The sequence below is a fragment of the Oncorhynchus mykiss genome, chromosome 12, assembly GCF_013265735.2.
Source record: "Oncorhynchus mykiss isolate Arlee chromosome 12, USDA_OmykA_1.1, whole genome shotgun sequence".
NCBI classification, from domain to species: Eukaryota; Metazoa; Chordata; class Actinopteri; order Salmoniformes; family Salmonidae; genus Oncorhynchus; species Oncorhynchus mykiss.
Window position 1 is genome coordinate 69,043,005 of NC_048576.1, and position 16,004 is coordinate 69,059,008.

Consider the following 16,004-nt stretch of genomic DNA (forward strand, 5'->3'; position numbering starts at 1 on the left):
CCCCCATGCAGAGAGAACAGTGCCTACGTCCCAAACGGCAGCCCTTTCCCTAAATAGTGCATTACTTTCGACCGGGCCACAACTGGCCCTGGTAAAAAAAAGCAGTGCTTTAAATAGGGAATAGGGTGCCATTTGGGATGGCAACACAAGAGAGAGGAGGGTTCTGTCTCACCCCGGAGCTGGGAGGGGGGGCGGCGGCCACCTGACGGACTGGTCCAGGAGCCGCTACTGGCTCATAGCTGTAGTTCTTAGACGCAGCAGGGGACTGGTGGGGCTGCTGGAACACTGGTGAGAGAGGGGGAAAAGGAGAGGGGGAGGAGAGAGCCAGAGATAGCGAGAGAGAGTTGGGGAGAGAGAATTGTGAGTGATTGAATCAGAGTGAAGGATAGACATTTTTGGCTATTCAGTCTGACAAATGGGATCCCCCATTCCCCGGGACTCTGAAACAATCCCCCCTATCCCTCCATCTAACTGGCACCTCATTGGTCAGCCCCAGGGCTCTGATACAGAGAATTCCACAGCACAGCAAGTCAAAACTTGCAGCCATCATTTAGTGCCTTTCAGTCAATTATTAGAACAATGACTCTCTGTGATATTGAGAGGTGATAACATGTACACAGTGAATGCACAGGTTAACCACTAGCTCACAATCATTGTATTCAGGTGTGCTAAAAAACAGGAACTGTCCACAGAGCAGAAAAAACAAAAATGTTATGCCCAGGGATAAATGTAACCATGTGTCTACTCTCACTGATGTTAAAGCTACAAAATGTAATCACATGTTGGTCTTGAAAAATATATTTTAGATGGTACAATAATTCTCTACACTTTACTTGCTTGTGAAATTAGGCAGACCATTGGAATTTTAGCAAACAGGAAATGTCATCGTGCATCTTTAATAAATGTATTTTCATAGTGTGTGTGTGTGTGTGTGTGTGTGTGTGTGTGAGTGAGAGAGAGAGACAGCATGTGTACCTGGATTGGGGCTGTTGGGCTGGGGAGATGGGATTTCTCCTCCCATCCTGTTCTTCTCAAACTCCTCATGGTACTTAATCTGTGTACACACACACACACATTATATTTACATTGTGACATTTGTCATTTAGCTCTGATACATAGTGACTAGATATAACACCCAGACGTCAAGTATGGTGCTGCTTAGTTTGATAAGAAAATTCAAATTGCATCCTGTTGACTACCAGTCCAGCAGATAGCTATTTAGAGCAGGGAAATAAAGTGCAGTTCCTGTCGTGTCCAGCAGGTGTCTCCAGATCCCTCTCCAGGCAGTAGGGCGGTGTGTGTAATAGGTGCGGCGCTACAGTGCTAAGCTATGTGCTTCTCCATTTCTACAATAGGCCTGCTGACACAGGAAATGACATCGCAGCCGGAAGTTGGGTGACCTCAGCGCTGCCTAGCAACCCTTGCTGACACATCACCAGGAACAGGTGAAATGAGAAAAAGTGGAGAGAGAGCGAGAGAGAGAGACAGGCCTAAAGCGAGGGTAAGAAATTGAAAAGAGTAACAGAGATCCAAAGGAGGAAGACAGAAAAGAATGGTGCAGAATATATCATGTCTAACAAAAATACTAGGTGAAAATTACCTTTTAGTCACATGCGCCGACCTTACAGTGAAATGCTTACTTACAAGCTCCTAACCAACAATGCAGTTTAAAAAATACAAATAAGAAATAAATAGTAACAAGTAGTTAAAGAGCAGCAGTAAAATAACAATAACGATATTATATACAGGGGGTACCGGTACAGAGTCAATGTGTGGGGGCACCAGTTAGTCGAGGTAATATGTACATGTAGGTAGAGTTATTAAAGTGACTATGAATAGCAGAGTAGCACAGGAGTGAAGGGGGGGGAGGAGGGGGGTACCGTGGCAGTAGCAGAGAGAACAGTCTAGTGTGGCTGGAGTCTTTGACCATTTTTAGGGCTTTCCTCTGACACCGACTTGTATAGAGGTCCTGGATGGCAGTACATGCTTTCCTTATTTATTCAGGTATATCAAAGCTGCATCACAACCAGCAGCACCAGCCCTAATATAACAACCCAGCCAACATCACAGAGAGAGACAGCATTCATCTCTAAATGACCAATAAACCTGAGAGAGACAGATCCTTTTCTGCAGTATAACAGCCCTACTATTCCCAGCCTGACTGAATGATAAGACTGACACAGCCTAGATTCTGCCCCCTCTCTCCCTCCCTGGGTGGGTGAAAGAGGCCAGTGTGTTAAGTGGAGGAGAAGACCGTGTTAAGTGGAGGAGAAGACAGTGTTAAGCGTGAGTGAGGATATTGCGTTCAGTGACTGTGAGAAGACAGTTTTCTTAATGCGAGAGAGCGAGCAACATGTTCAATATGTTACATGAGAGAATCTGACATTACTTCTGTTTGTTTTGAAGGCGAAGGTTGCACACAGATGGTGTGTGTGTGTGTGTGTGTGTGTGTGTGTGTGTGTGTGTGTGTGTGTGTGTGTGTGTGTGTGTGTGTGAGAGAACAGGAAAAGCCCATGCCAGTCTCACCCCCAGACACAAAATTGCCCCCCCTTCCTCTTAACCTTCACTACATGAATCAGTAGAAAGTTAAAGGAGGTAGGAAGGGAGAGAGGGCTGGAGAATTTAGTGAACGTTCTAAATGAATGTGAATTAGAGTCATATGACAGAGAGATAAGGAGAGAGAGAGAGAGAGAGAGAGAGAGAGAGAGAGAGAGAGAGAGAGAGAGAGAGAGAGAGAGAGAGACGGGGACTAGTCCAGACAGACAGTTGTGAACGTGAAGGGGCTGGAGTTGGACATCTCACATTTCAAAGAGAGCTGGACATGTCGGTCTCTCTCTGGCCTACTGAGTGTGGGTCCATCCGAGGAGGAGGGAGAGAAAGTGGGGAAAGGAGGGAGAGAAAGAGATCATCAGCCGCACCCCTTGGCTTGGTCTGTTCTCACACACACACTTAACAGCTGGGACACTAACAGACTTCTCATGAGGTTTCTCTTCTCTGTATTTGCCTGGGGTTGTAAAAGTGTTGTGTGTGTGTGTGTGTGTGTGTGTGTGTGTGTGTGTGTGTGTGTGTGTGTGTGTGTGTGGTAATAAGTGTGTGTGTGTGTGTGTGTGTGTGTGTGTGTGTCTGTTTCCACCGTCTCAGACACACAGGATCTGTTCCTGTATGAAAACAGTAATTAACCAACACCCTCCACACTCATTAAGTCATAGAGAAGACAGAGCAGGGCAACTATGTTCTGCGATGTCAGGATGTGTGTCCCTGGTCTGCCAGAGCAAGCAAGACCCTAGGCAGCAGCCTTCTGCAACAGAGGACCACAGAGGGACAAAGTAACATAACCCTGTGCCCAGGCTTCACACAGTACTTCACACAGTACTTCTGGACTAAGAGACAATCTGCACATCAGAGTGGTAAGGACGTGCATGAATACATAACACACATACATACTAAATGGTTTAAAGTATGTGGACACTCCTTGAAATTCATGGATTCGGCTATTTCAGCCACAGCTGTTGCTGACAGGTGTATAAAATCAAGCACAAAGCCATGCAAACTCCATAGACAAACACCGGCAATATGATGGCCTTACTGAAGAGCTCAGTTACTTCCAATGTGCCACCGTCATAGGAAGCCACCTTTCCAACAAGTCTGTTAGTCAAATTTCTGCCCTACTTGACCTGCCCCGGTCAACTGTAAGTGCTGTTATTGTGAAGTGAAAACGTCTAGGAGCAACAACGTCTCAGCCGCGAAGTGGTAGACCACACAAGCTCACAGAACGGGGCTGCTGTGTGCTGAAGCTCTTTAAAAAATAATCTGTTCTCGATTGAAACACTCACTACGGATTTCCAATCTGCCTCTGGAAGCAACGTCAGCACAATAACTGTTCATTGGGAGAGTCATGAAATGGGTTTCCATGGCCGAGCAGTTGCATATAAGCCTAAGCTCACCACGTGCGTTGCCAAGCGTCAGCTGGAGTGGTGTAAACCTCGCTGCCATTGGACTCTGTAGCAGTGGACATGTGTTCTCTGGAGTGATGAATCACACCTCACCATCTGGCAGTCTGAAGGACGAATCTGGGTTTGGCAGATGCCAGGAGAACGCTACCTGCCCCATTGCATAGTGCCAGCTGTAAAGTTCGGTGGAAGAGGAATAATGGTCTGGGGCTGTTTTTCAAGGTTCGGGCTAGGCCCCGTAGTTCCAGTGTAGGGAAATCTTAACGCTACAGCATACAATGACATTCTAGACGAGTCTGTGCTTCCAACTTTGTGGTAACAGTTGGGGAAGGCCCTTTCCTGTTTCAGCATGACAATGCCCCCGTGCAGGTCCATATAGAAATGGTTTGTCAAGATCGGTGTGGAAGAACTTGACTGGCCTGCACAGAGCCCTGACCTCAACCCCATCGAACATCTTTGGGATGAATTGGAACGCAGACTGCGAGACAGGCCTAATTCCCAAAATCAGTGCCCGACCTCACTAATGCTCTTGTGACTGAATGGAAGCAAGTCCCCGCAGCAATGTTCCAACATTTAGTGGAAAGCCTTCCCAGAAGAGTGGAGGCTGTTATAGCAACAAGGGGGGACCAACTCCACATTAAGGCTCATGATTTTGGTATGAGATGTTCAATGAGCAGATGTCCACATACTTTTGGCCATGTAGTGTATTTATATATGAGAGAGCGTGAGCGGTCAAAGGAGCCAGCACTGCAGGTAAGGGATAAAGACAGGCCTGAGTCCCAAATGGTACCCTGATCCCTATAGTGGACTACTTTGACCAGGGTTCCATTTGAGACAACCTGAGGGTGAGGGAGAGAGATGGACTGGTGGTTGTTGTTCCTGTCCTGTGTGTGTGTTGACAGATAGACGTACGTTGCTGATATGGTCCTGTGTTTTCTTGATTCTCTGCATCTCTGGCGTGTCGGCCACAGCACTGAAACCTTTCCCTTTGTTCTTCTCAAACTCCTCCTTGTACTGCACCTGGAACACACAATCACACCCGGTCAGACCACACTGTATAGACATTGTAAATCCTAACACACACACACACGTCAAGAGAGTCAAACGTTTCAAAATAGTAAAAAATACGATCAAACCACAGTTTATTTCGTTACATGCTTTGTAAACAAATCAAATGCATTTATAAAGCCATTTTTACATCAGCAACAACAGGTGTAGACTAACAGTGAAATGCTTACTTACGGGTGCAAACAACGCAGAGAAAACAGAAAAGCAATAACAAGTAATAAATACACAATGAGTAACAACATGGCTATATACACAGGGTACCAGTACCGAGTTGATATGCAGGAGCACGAGGTAATTAAGAGTAGTTTATATGTACATATAACTAGACATGAAATGTAAATAAACAGGCTATAGTTTTAATGATTTTTAGCATGCGCGGCCCACCCACCCTCCCTCAAAAGTGGTGGTGACAGTCACTTCCTGTTGCCAGGGCAGAGAGACCATACACACAGGATGTGCTGACATAGCCTAATAAGGTCACACCAAGAGGTGTGTGTACAACAGAGGGCACCTCAGCCAACAAGACAAGTATGCCTAATGAACAGGAAAATCACTAGCCTGTGTCAATCTACTATCCCCCATAGTTAAAAAAGTTGCCCTATTCTATTGATCAGTTTGTTGAGAAAGAAATGGCCTATTCCAAACAAATTCTGGGACAGTTGTGGGATGATAGATCCCAAATTCATACAAGCAGTAGGCCTAGGCTACATATGAAAATAAATAAATAATAATAATAATAATAATAATAATAATAATAATAAAATTGTTAAAAAAGCAATGAGTCTGATGAAACAGATCAGAACGTTTAGCTTACAATGTTGATACTGTTCATACTTAACATTATACAATTGCAGCAATGCGCACAAGGCAGTAGGACACACGCAAATGTTCATTCCATAATGCAATTAGGGGACAACACACCACACATGTGAGCAGTTTGATGTGAAAGGTGAAAACATCCGTTAGACATTAAGAGGGGAGATCTAATATTCAACAACTAGCATGGGTTGCTAATACGAATAAATTGTGCCTTTGGATACTGGCCAATTAAAGAGTTTATTTTAAATAATTGCACGCTTTTGTCTAGGCTACTTTGAAACTAGGTAAGACATGCCTCATAATAAACATAATAAAAAAAGAAACGCCACTTTTTCAGGACCCCGCCTTTCAAAGATAATTCGTAAAAATCCGAATAACTTCACAGATCTTCATTGTAAAGGGTTTAAACACTGTTTCCCATGCTTGTTCAATGAACCATAAACTATTAATGAACACGCACCTGTGGAACGGTCGTTAAGACACTAACAGCTTACAGACTGTAGGCAATTAAGGTCACAGTTATGAAAACTAAGGACACTAAAGAGGCCTATCTACTTACTCTGAAAAACACCAAAAGAAAGATGCCCAGGGTCCCTGCTCATCTGCGTGAATGTGCTTAGGCATCCTGCAAGGAGGCATGAGGACTGCAGATGTGGCCAGGGCAATAAATTGCAATGTCCATACTGTGATACGCCTAAGACAGCGCCCCAGGGAGACAGGACGGACAGCTGATCGTTCTTGCAGTGGCAGACCACATGTAACACCTGCACAGGATCGGTACATCCGAACATCACACCTGCGGGACAGGATGGCAGCAACTGCCGGAGTGACACCAGACTGTCCGCAATAGGCTGAGAGATGGTGGACTGACGCTGGAATGAGGGCATGGACTGCAGGCCTGTTGTAAGGCAGGTCCTCACCAGACATCACCTGCAACAACGTCACCGATTGGCACAAACCCACCGTCACTGGACCAGACAGGACTGGCAATAAGTGCTCTTCACTGACAAATCACGGTTTTGTCCCACCAGGGGTGATGGTTTGGATTCGTGTTTATCATCGAAGGGATGAGCGTTACACCGAGTCCTGTACTCTGGAGCGGGATCGATTTAGAGGTGAAGGATCAGTCATGGTCTGGGGCGGTGTGTCACAGCATGATCGGACTGAGCTTGTTGTCATTGCAGGCAATCTCAATGCTGTGCGTTACAGGGAAGACATCCTCCTCCCTCATGTGGTACCCTTCCTGCAGGCTCATCCTGACATGACCCACCAGCATGACAATGCCACCAGCCAAACTGCTCATTCTGTGCGTGATTTCCTGCAAAACAGGAATGTCAGTGTTCTGCCATGGCCAGCGAAGAGCCCGGATCTCAATCCCATTGAGCACGTCTGGGACCTGTTAGATAGGAGGGTGAGGGTTAGGGCCATTCCCCCCCAGAAATATCTAGGAACTTGCAGGTGCCTTGGTGGAAGAGTGGGGTAACATCTCACAGCAATAACTGGCAAATCTGGTGCAGTCCATGAGGAGGAGATGCACTGCAGTACTTAATGCAGCTGGTGGCCACACCTGATACTGACTGTTACTTTTGATTTTTCCACCCCCCTTTGTTCAGGGACACATTATTCCATATCTATTAGTCACATGTCTGTGCAACTTGTTCATTTTGTCTCAGTTGTTGAATCTTATGTTCATACAAATATTTACACATGCAAAGTTTGCTGAAAATAAACGCAGTTGACAGTGAGAGGACGTTTCTTTTTTTTGTGAGTGTATGTAGTAAAAAGTTGAGGTTTCAAACAATTAAGTATATTTTTTCAAAATGCATACTGCCTCCAGCTCATTGCAAAGTGGTGTGTGATAGTCTGATGAAGCCCGACTTCCGGTGCCCATTGTTGCGTTCAAAACAACTGTCTACTCGGAGCTGGGAAATATCGGACTTCAGTGCGTTGACATCAACTGGGAACAGTTGGGGGGGGGGGGGGGGACAAAAAAAAACAACTTGCTCCGACTGGGAAAACCAGTTTGGAACAGTAATCCAACTCAGAATTCCAAGTCTGGAACCCAGTTGTTTTTAAAGCACCATATGCATTTGCTGTTTGAGATGCTTCAGCATCTGACATGTATGTGGCAATTTAAATGTGCCTAAATTATACAGATTAACTTACAGACCGATGACCATGACCAGTCAAAAGTATTTACATTGACTGGGATTTCTACCAAATAGTAAAAAAAAAAGTTTTAAAAAAAGCATTATTTCACAATGAGATTTTTTCTTCTACTGGAAAATTGGCTTGTGCCAATTTTATTTATCTGCCTTTTAAAATGTATAAAATAAATAAATAAATGGCGGCCAAAAGCCGGCTATTACCAGTTAACGGAAACCCTGATGCATAGGCCTTTGTGCGTGCTTACCCCTCCCTTCCCAGGGTGACCCTCAATATGAGAGGAAGTGGCCAGCCCATGTAGAATCAGATGGGTATCACTCTAATGACAATGAACACAGCAGCTCTCCCTCACACACAGCTGGCCTACTGTACCACCGAGGCAACACTTGTGGATTCATACACACACTACAGTAAACAAACACACTAATTAAGTACCAACTCATTCACACAGAAGTACATACTCAGGTTCCTTAAGAAACATAACAGTCCCAGTAACATGTCAACAATGACAATCACTTCTCTCTGGTGCTAGACTGCACCAACAACTAATATCCGCCCGTCTGCCCACCCCTGGAAGAGCCTGCTGCAGTAATCCATTACCAGGCAGCACTCTGACCAGTCTCACACTTACAGAAATACAATCTATATATTATATTTCTACGACTACACTCATCTCTTATAGCCAGCCAGCGTTGTTCTAAGGATTGGGGCAGTCCCACTCCCTGTGTATTTGATGGGTTTATTGGTAGACAGGAAAGTGTAGAGAAGACAGGAAAGTATGTAGAGGTGCACTCTGGGCCAGAGTGGAACCCATCCTGACATGTTGGTCGGGGTCTGCGGCTCTAAATGCTCCTTGAACACACAGGTCACCTGACTGCTGTTTGACTGACACAGCTCTACAGTGTGCTGACCTGTCCCCCACCCCACCCACCCCCACACACACACACCTTGTGAGGATAGGCAGGAGATGACTGGGCCATGATTCACAACGTGTGTGTGACGTGTGGGTCCCATTCGTGTTAAATGACTAAATATAGGCTACACACACACACACTCTCTTTTCAACATTTGATATTTCTGGTTCCTCTCATGTGTAAGTGGAAGACAGAAAGTGTACATATGTTTTGCGTGTCAATTTGAATTTCTGGGCATGCAATGCATTTGGAAAGTATTCAGACTTTTCCCACATTTTGTTACGTTACAGCCTTCTAAAATGGATGAAATAAAACATTCCTCAATCTACACACAATGACAAAGCAAACAGGTTTGTAGAAATCTTTGCACATTTATTAAAAATTAAAAACAGAAATAACTTGTGTAAATAAGTATTCAGACCCTTTGCGACTCAAAATTGAGCTCAGGTGCATCCTGTTTCCATTGATCATCCTTGAGATGTTTCTACAACTTCATTGAGTCCACCTGTGGTAAAGTCAATTGATTTGGAAAGGCACACACACCTGTCTATATAAGGTCCCACAGTTCAGTGCATGTCAGAGCAAAAACCAAGCCATGAGGTTGAAGGAATTGTCCGTAGAGCTCCGAGACAGGATTGTGTCGAGGCACAGATCTGAGGAAGGGTACCAAAAGATGTACCCAAGAACAGTGGCCTCCATCATTCTTAAATGGAAGAAGTTTGGAATCACCAAGACTCTTCCTCGAGCTGGCTGCCCGACCGAACTGAGCAATTGAAGAAGGGTCTTGGTCAGGGAGGTGACAAAGACCCAATGGTCACTGACAGAGCTCTAGAGTTCCTCTGTGGAGATGGGAGAACCTTCCAAAAGGACGACCATCTCTGCAGCACTCCAAATCAGGCCTTTATGGTAGAGGAAACCTGCCATCCCTACACCATCCCGACAGTGAAGCATGGTGGTGGCAGGATCATACTTTGGGGATGTTTTTCAGAAGCCGGGACTGGGAGACTAGTCAGAATCGAGGGAAAGATAAACAGAACAAAGTACAGAGATCCTTGATGAAAACCTGCTCCAGAGCGCTCAGGACCTCAGACTGGGGGCGAAGGTTCACCTTTCAACAGGGCAATGACCCTAAGCACACAGCCAAGACAACGCAGGAGTGGCTTCGGGACAAGTCTGAATGTCCTTGAGTGGCCCAGGCAGAGCCCGGACTAGAACCCAATCCAACATCTCTGGAGAGACCTGAAAATAGCTGTGCAGCAATGCTCCCCATCCAACCTGACCGAGCTTGAGAGGATCTGCAGAGAAGAATGTGATAAACTTCCCAAATGCAGGTGTGCCAAGCTTGTAGACGACTAGAGACTAAATCGCTGCCAAAGGTGCTTCAACAAAGTACTGAGCAAAGGGTCGGAATACTTATGTAAATATGCACATTTTGATATAAATATATACATTTGCAAACATTTCTTTAAAAAATGTTTTTGCTTTGTCGTCATGGGATAGTGTGTGTAGAATGGTGAGGGGGAAAAAAACAATTGAACACATTTTAGAATAAGGTACCAATGTAACAAAATGTGGAATAAGTCAAGGGGTCTGAATACTTTCCGAATGCACTGTATGTGATCATAACAGTCGGGCAACCAAATTGAGCACTGCTGACTGCCTTTCAGATCTTCTGCCAATCCCTCTACTGTTGTCTACTAAATACAGTTGAAGTTGGAAGTTAACATACACCTTAGCGAAACACACTTAAACTTAGTTGTTCACAATGCCTGACATTTAATCCTAGTTTAAAAAAAAAAAAAAAAATCAGGATCACCACTTTATTTTAAGAATTTGAACTTTCAGAATAATAGTAGAGGGAATGATTTAGTTCAGCTTTTATTTCATCGCATTTCCGGTGGGTCAGAAGTTTATATACACTCAATTAGTATTCGGTAGCATTGTCTTTAAATTGTTTAACTTGGGTCAAACGTTTCAAGTAGCCTTCCACAAGCTTCCCACAGTAAGTGGGTAAATTTCAGCCCATTCCACCACAAATGACTTGTGTCATGCAAAGTAGATGTCCTAACTGACTTGCCAAAACTATAGTTAGTTAACAAGAAATTTGTGGAGTGGTTGAAAAACGAGTTTTAATGACTCCAACCTAAGTGTACGTCAACTTCCGACTTCAACTCTACACCCCAACTCTCCTGTTCTAGCAGTTGGACAAACCAATGCATTTTCCAGACAGTTTTATTAAGGCCAACTGTCTCTCATAACCTTTCACCCAGTCTTCTCAATACCCCCCCCCCCACCTCTTGCCAAACCATGTCCAGATCTCCAAGCAGCCACCAGGCCTCAGAGCCTGGCCAATATAAATCAGCCTTCTATCACAGGAAGTACCAGAATAACAGTCTATTTTGAAAGAGGGGAGAAAAAAAACCGAAATACCAGAAACTGGGTCACCTGTTATTGCTATAATAAGATGAGATTGGAGACTTGCTCTCTGTGCACTAAGAGTTGGTGGTGTGTGTGTGTGTCCGTTTTAGAGCTACTGCACTTTGTCATATGATGTAGGCGGTGTGTGTTTACACGTAGCAGAGATGTGGAGCTGGTTGATCTCCTCTGTAGGTTGGTGCTGTAGATACTAGCTCCAGCATCTGTCAGTTGTCTCATTAGCCTCTGTGTGTGTGTGTGTGTGGCTGGTCTCTTATCTCTGTGTGGCCATGTTGTCTCAGCCTTTGTTTACTGGACTTCTAGGATCCACCCAGTCCTCTTGGAGCCCCCTGGGAGCTGGTTAGCAGACTACATACACTGGGACAGTCAGTCAAGTATGGCTGCTAATCCACAGCTAAACCCGACACACGCTCACTCACAGAGAGAAACAAACACAGAGACACAAACACAAGCCCATCCCCTCTGCATGTAATCCGGATTGGTGGTGGAGTTAATCAGCATGGGTCTGGACTGTGACTGACTGCAGTGGCCATTTCTCCAAATCTAGTCTTCTAGTCATCCTCTCACTTTATACAGAGAAAGAGATGGAATGAGAGACACACTAGTGAGGGGGCATCGGGACTGAGTCAGACTATCGCTTCCAGTCCACATGACTCTTGTGGCAAAGAGAGCTGGCGAAGAGTGTGTGTGTGTGATATATTGGGGGGGGGGGGGGGGGGGGAATCAAAGAGAAGAGAGAGACCGGCACAGATGGTGTTTTTCTACATGGGGTGTTAGTCTGTTCAACAAACTACTAATAACCTAAATGCGTATCATAATCACACTTGGGAACATTATTAATATAAACTAAAGGATTTGTAAATGTAGCGGTGTGTGAGTTGAGTAAGTGTGTGGGGAAATACTCCATGTGGCTGACTAAGGGTCCTTTGTGAGCCTCCCATAGACGTTTCCTGAACACACTGTGTGGCCGTAGCAGAGGCCCTGTCATAGAGTATTAGAGGAGTAGACAGGAAATAGGCTCTGACTCAAACTGTCCGCGTGTCTCGGAAACTGTGAACATGCAAGTGTGTGTGTGTGTGTGTGTGTGTGTGTGTCTGTAGCTAGCTACTGTACGTCTGTGTGTGTGTGCCCATGTCAGCTCATGATTTGAGTGTTAGAGTGGCGAATGGAGGTGGAGGGTGTTAGTGTGCGGTGAACTGGGGCCGCTTCTATCCCCTCACCACTGCCCGCAGTGTTGCCACGGGAACCGTATTGCTATGGTAGCAGGGTAGGGAGGTCTGTCACACCTCATTACAATAGTTTACGAGAGGAAAAGACGGAAAGACACTGATACAGGAGGAGGGAGGTCGAAGGAGGAAGAGAAAGTGAAATCTGAAGAGGAGTGAAATGAGAGGAATGCCAATAGAGACAGGCTCTTCGTCATAAAGAGGGGGGGGAACTTTGTCTCTTCTGGGGGAGGTAAAATATGAATGAACGAAAGAGGGGAAAAGAGAAGAGTGAGAGGAGAAAGCGGGGGAGGGGAGGAAAAGGAGAACCATGACTGGAGGAAAATCAGCAATGACACGGGCAGAGAACCAAGCAGGAAGATAGAGGATGACTGCATGCCAACATGTGGGAGGAGAGCGAGACAACACATCCTAGCAGTTTAAAGGAGTGTCTTCACAAACAGGAATGATCATCATAGATCATTAGAACATCATAGATCATTAGATCATCATAGATCATTAGAGCCAGAGCAGCATCATCGATCATTAGAGAATCATAGATCATTAGAGCCAGAGCAGCATCATCGATCATTAGAGAATCATAGATCATTAGAGCCAGAGCAGCATCATAGATCATTAGAGAATCATAGATCATTAGAGCCAGAGCATCATCATAGATCATTAGAGAATCATAGATCATTAGAGCCAGAGCAGCATCATAGATCATTAGAGAATCATAGATCATTAGAGCCAGAGCAGCATCATAGATCATTAGAGAATCATAGATCATTAGAGCCAGAGCATCATCATAAATTAGAGAATCATAGATCATTAGAGCCAGAGCAGCATCATAGATCATTAGAGAATCATAGATCATTAGAGCCAGAGCATCATCATAGATCATTAGAGAATCATAGATCATTAGAGCCAGAGCATCATCATAAATTAGAGAATCATAGATCATTAGAGCCAGAGCAGCATCATAGATCATTAGAGAATCATAGATCATTAAAGCCAGAGCATCATCATAGATCATTAGAGAATCATAGATCATTAGAGCCAGAGCATCATCCTAGATTAGGTCTGGGCGATAGGGACAAAATATTATTTTGCCGTATTTATAAAAATAAAAATAAACAAAATTGTAAAAAATTGATGGCATGACTGTATTTTTAGTTTTTGAATAATAAGTTTTGCTTTATGAGTAGTGAGTGAGCCTAAGGTGGCAACACATACTCATTGAAATCACTTAGAATGCATTTCTCCATTCTGATTGTTTTATACTGTTCAATTCAAGCAAAACAAATGTCAGCACTTTTATCATTTCTGCATTTCCTGCACTCAATTGCAGTGGTGGAAAAAGTAGCCAATTGTCATACTTGAGTACAGATGCATTAACAGAAAATGACTCAAGTAAAAGGTACCCAGCCAAATACTACTTGAGAAAAGTCTAAAAGTATTTGGTTTGAAATATACTTAAGTATCAAAAGTAAAATTATAAATCCTTTCAAATTCCTTATATTAAGCAAACCAGATGGCACCATTTTATTTTTAACAGATAGCCAGGGGCACACTCCAAAACTCAGACATCATTTACAAACAAAGCATGTGTGTTTAGTGAGTCCGCCAGATCCAAGGCAGTAGATGACCAGGGATGTTCTCTTGACAAGTGTGTGAATTGGACCATTTTCTTGTCCTGCTCAGCATTCAAAATGTAATTGAGTACTTTTGGATGTCAGGGAAAATGTATGGAGTAAAAAGTACAGTATTTTCATTAGGAATGTAGTGAAGTAATAATAAAAGTTGTCAAAAATATAAAGAGTAAAGTACAGATACAAAAAAAAAAAAAAAGAATGTAGTACTTGAAAGTATTTTTCACCACAGCTTAATGGAGATCATTTCCACACTGCCACATAGGGCTGCACGATATGGGCAAATAATCTAGGACTTATTTTTAAACAGATTTTGCAATTGCGATTTGACTTGCGAATTAGAGCAAAACTGTTGGAATCATGGAAATAGAATGACTATTGTAATTCTATAGTTAGAATATGATAGCGGGCACTTTGTCATCTCAAACACTGTATTCAATGATTTAAAATGCCAGGGAGGAGTTATTGTGACAGGGTAGGAACTAAAGTTTTGATATGCGTTTCCTAGGGGACCCTATAAGCTTTGGCTACATTGCATGTTCTCTTAGCTACTTCATGTAGCTATCATATTCTTGCTATGCATATTCCTCTTTGATTTAAAAGATACGGTGGCACAAACATGCTGATTTAGCTAGCTACGTTTGCTCTTACTCAGTACATTTATTAGCTAGCTATTAGCATTAGCGACTAACAATTAGCGTCTCACAAGACTTCGGGCAACATGCTAAGAAAAAGACAAACTAGCTGTTTGCCGACGTAAGAAACACAAACTAAGTGTCATTCTAGAACGCTAGTGGAGTTCTATTAAGAAGCAAAGTGAAAAGAGCATTGTTGTCGTCAACATTGTTGCATGTGCAGCATTGACCATGCAGACCGAACGCAAGTGTCTCGTGGTTGAGGAACATCAAATGCGTTCCTTGAGTGACAAGGTGGCTAGGTCTGTGTGGATAGTGGCACGGAGAGAAAGAGCGGAGAGAGATGACTCAAGTAGCGAAATAAACTCTAAAAAGCTGACATTACACACGGCGTATCACATTTAACAAACCAAACCTTCAAATACCGGTTTAGAAGGTAAAGTAAAAACCCAAACCGGTCCCTGCATCAATACCAGTATATAGTAAAATACGGTATACTGCCCAGCCCTATCATAGACCATTAAAGCATCATCATAGATCATTAGAGCATCAAAGACAATTTCAATATAAGGATCATTAATTACTTCCACACTGACGGTCTTAAGAGGCCTGTGAACTGGGATTACCAGGTGTGTAAAATGGAATAGGAAGGGTGTGTGTGTGTTCTGGTGTGTAGCTAGTTACCTGGCTCTGCATCTTGCTCTGCTGTTTGAGGCGAAGGTTCTCGGGAGTGTCGGCCACACAGGTAAAGTTTGTCTTGGGGTAGTGTCTGTAAAAACACACAGGAGAGGGAGGAGGAAAACATTAGCACAGGGTAATCACACAGGCACACCATCTAGAACTGTGGTTCTCACCCCTTTTGACCGGCGACCCCCAAAAAGAGTGGTTCAAAGCTCGCGACCTGCTCTCACGCACATGCACAAATCACTGTGCATTGCGCAAACGTAACCTGTTATTACAGCCCTAAAACACAAGGTAAATCAAATGAAATGTTATTTGTCACATGCGCCGAATACAACAGGTGTGGACTTTGTCGTGTTCAGTTATTTGGTCGACTTTAAGACACCGAAATGAGTTTTACACCTGCATTTTAAACTGAATGTCATTCATGTTAGCAGCCAATAGGAACGAGGGATAACATGTTACTTCCCCGGAGTCC

The 16,004-nt window shown here is 44.0% G+C and overlaps 1 protein-coding gene across 1 annotated transcript in view; it reads right to left on the minus strand.

The window, feature by feature from the left end:
- Positions 1-16,004, minus strand: part of LOC110538141 (LIM and SH3 domain protein 1) — a 41,348-nt gene that overhangs the window by 4,033 nt on the left and 21,311 nt on the right. Inside the window, exons 3-6 of the mRNA XM_036938203.1 lie at positions 15,530-15,614; positions 4,863-4,970; positions 976-1,054; positions 173-285 (exon numbers count right to left, since the gene is read on the minus strand). Of these exons, the coding sequence (XP_036794098.1) occupies positions 173-285; positions 976-1,054; positions 4,863-4,970; positions 15,530-15,614 (385 nt within the window). The remainder of the gene's footprint in view (positions 1-172; positions 286-975; positions 1,055-4,862; positions 4,971-15,529; positions 15,615-16,004) is intronic.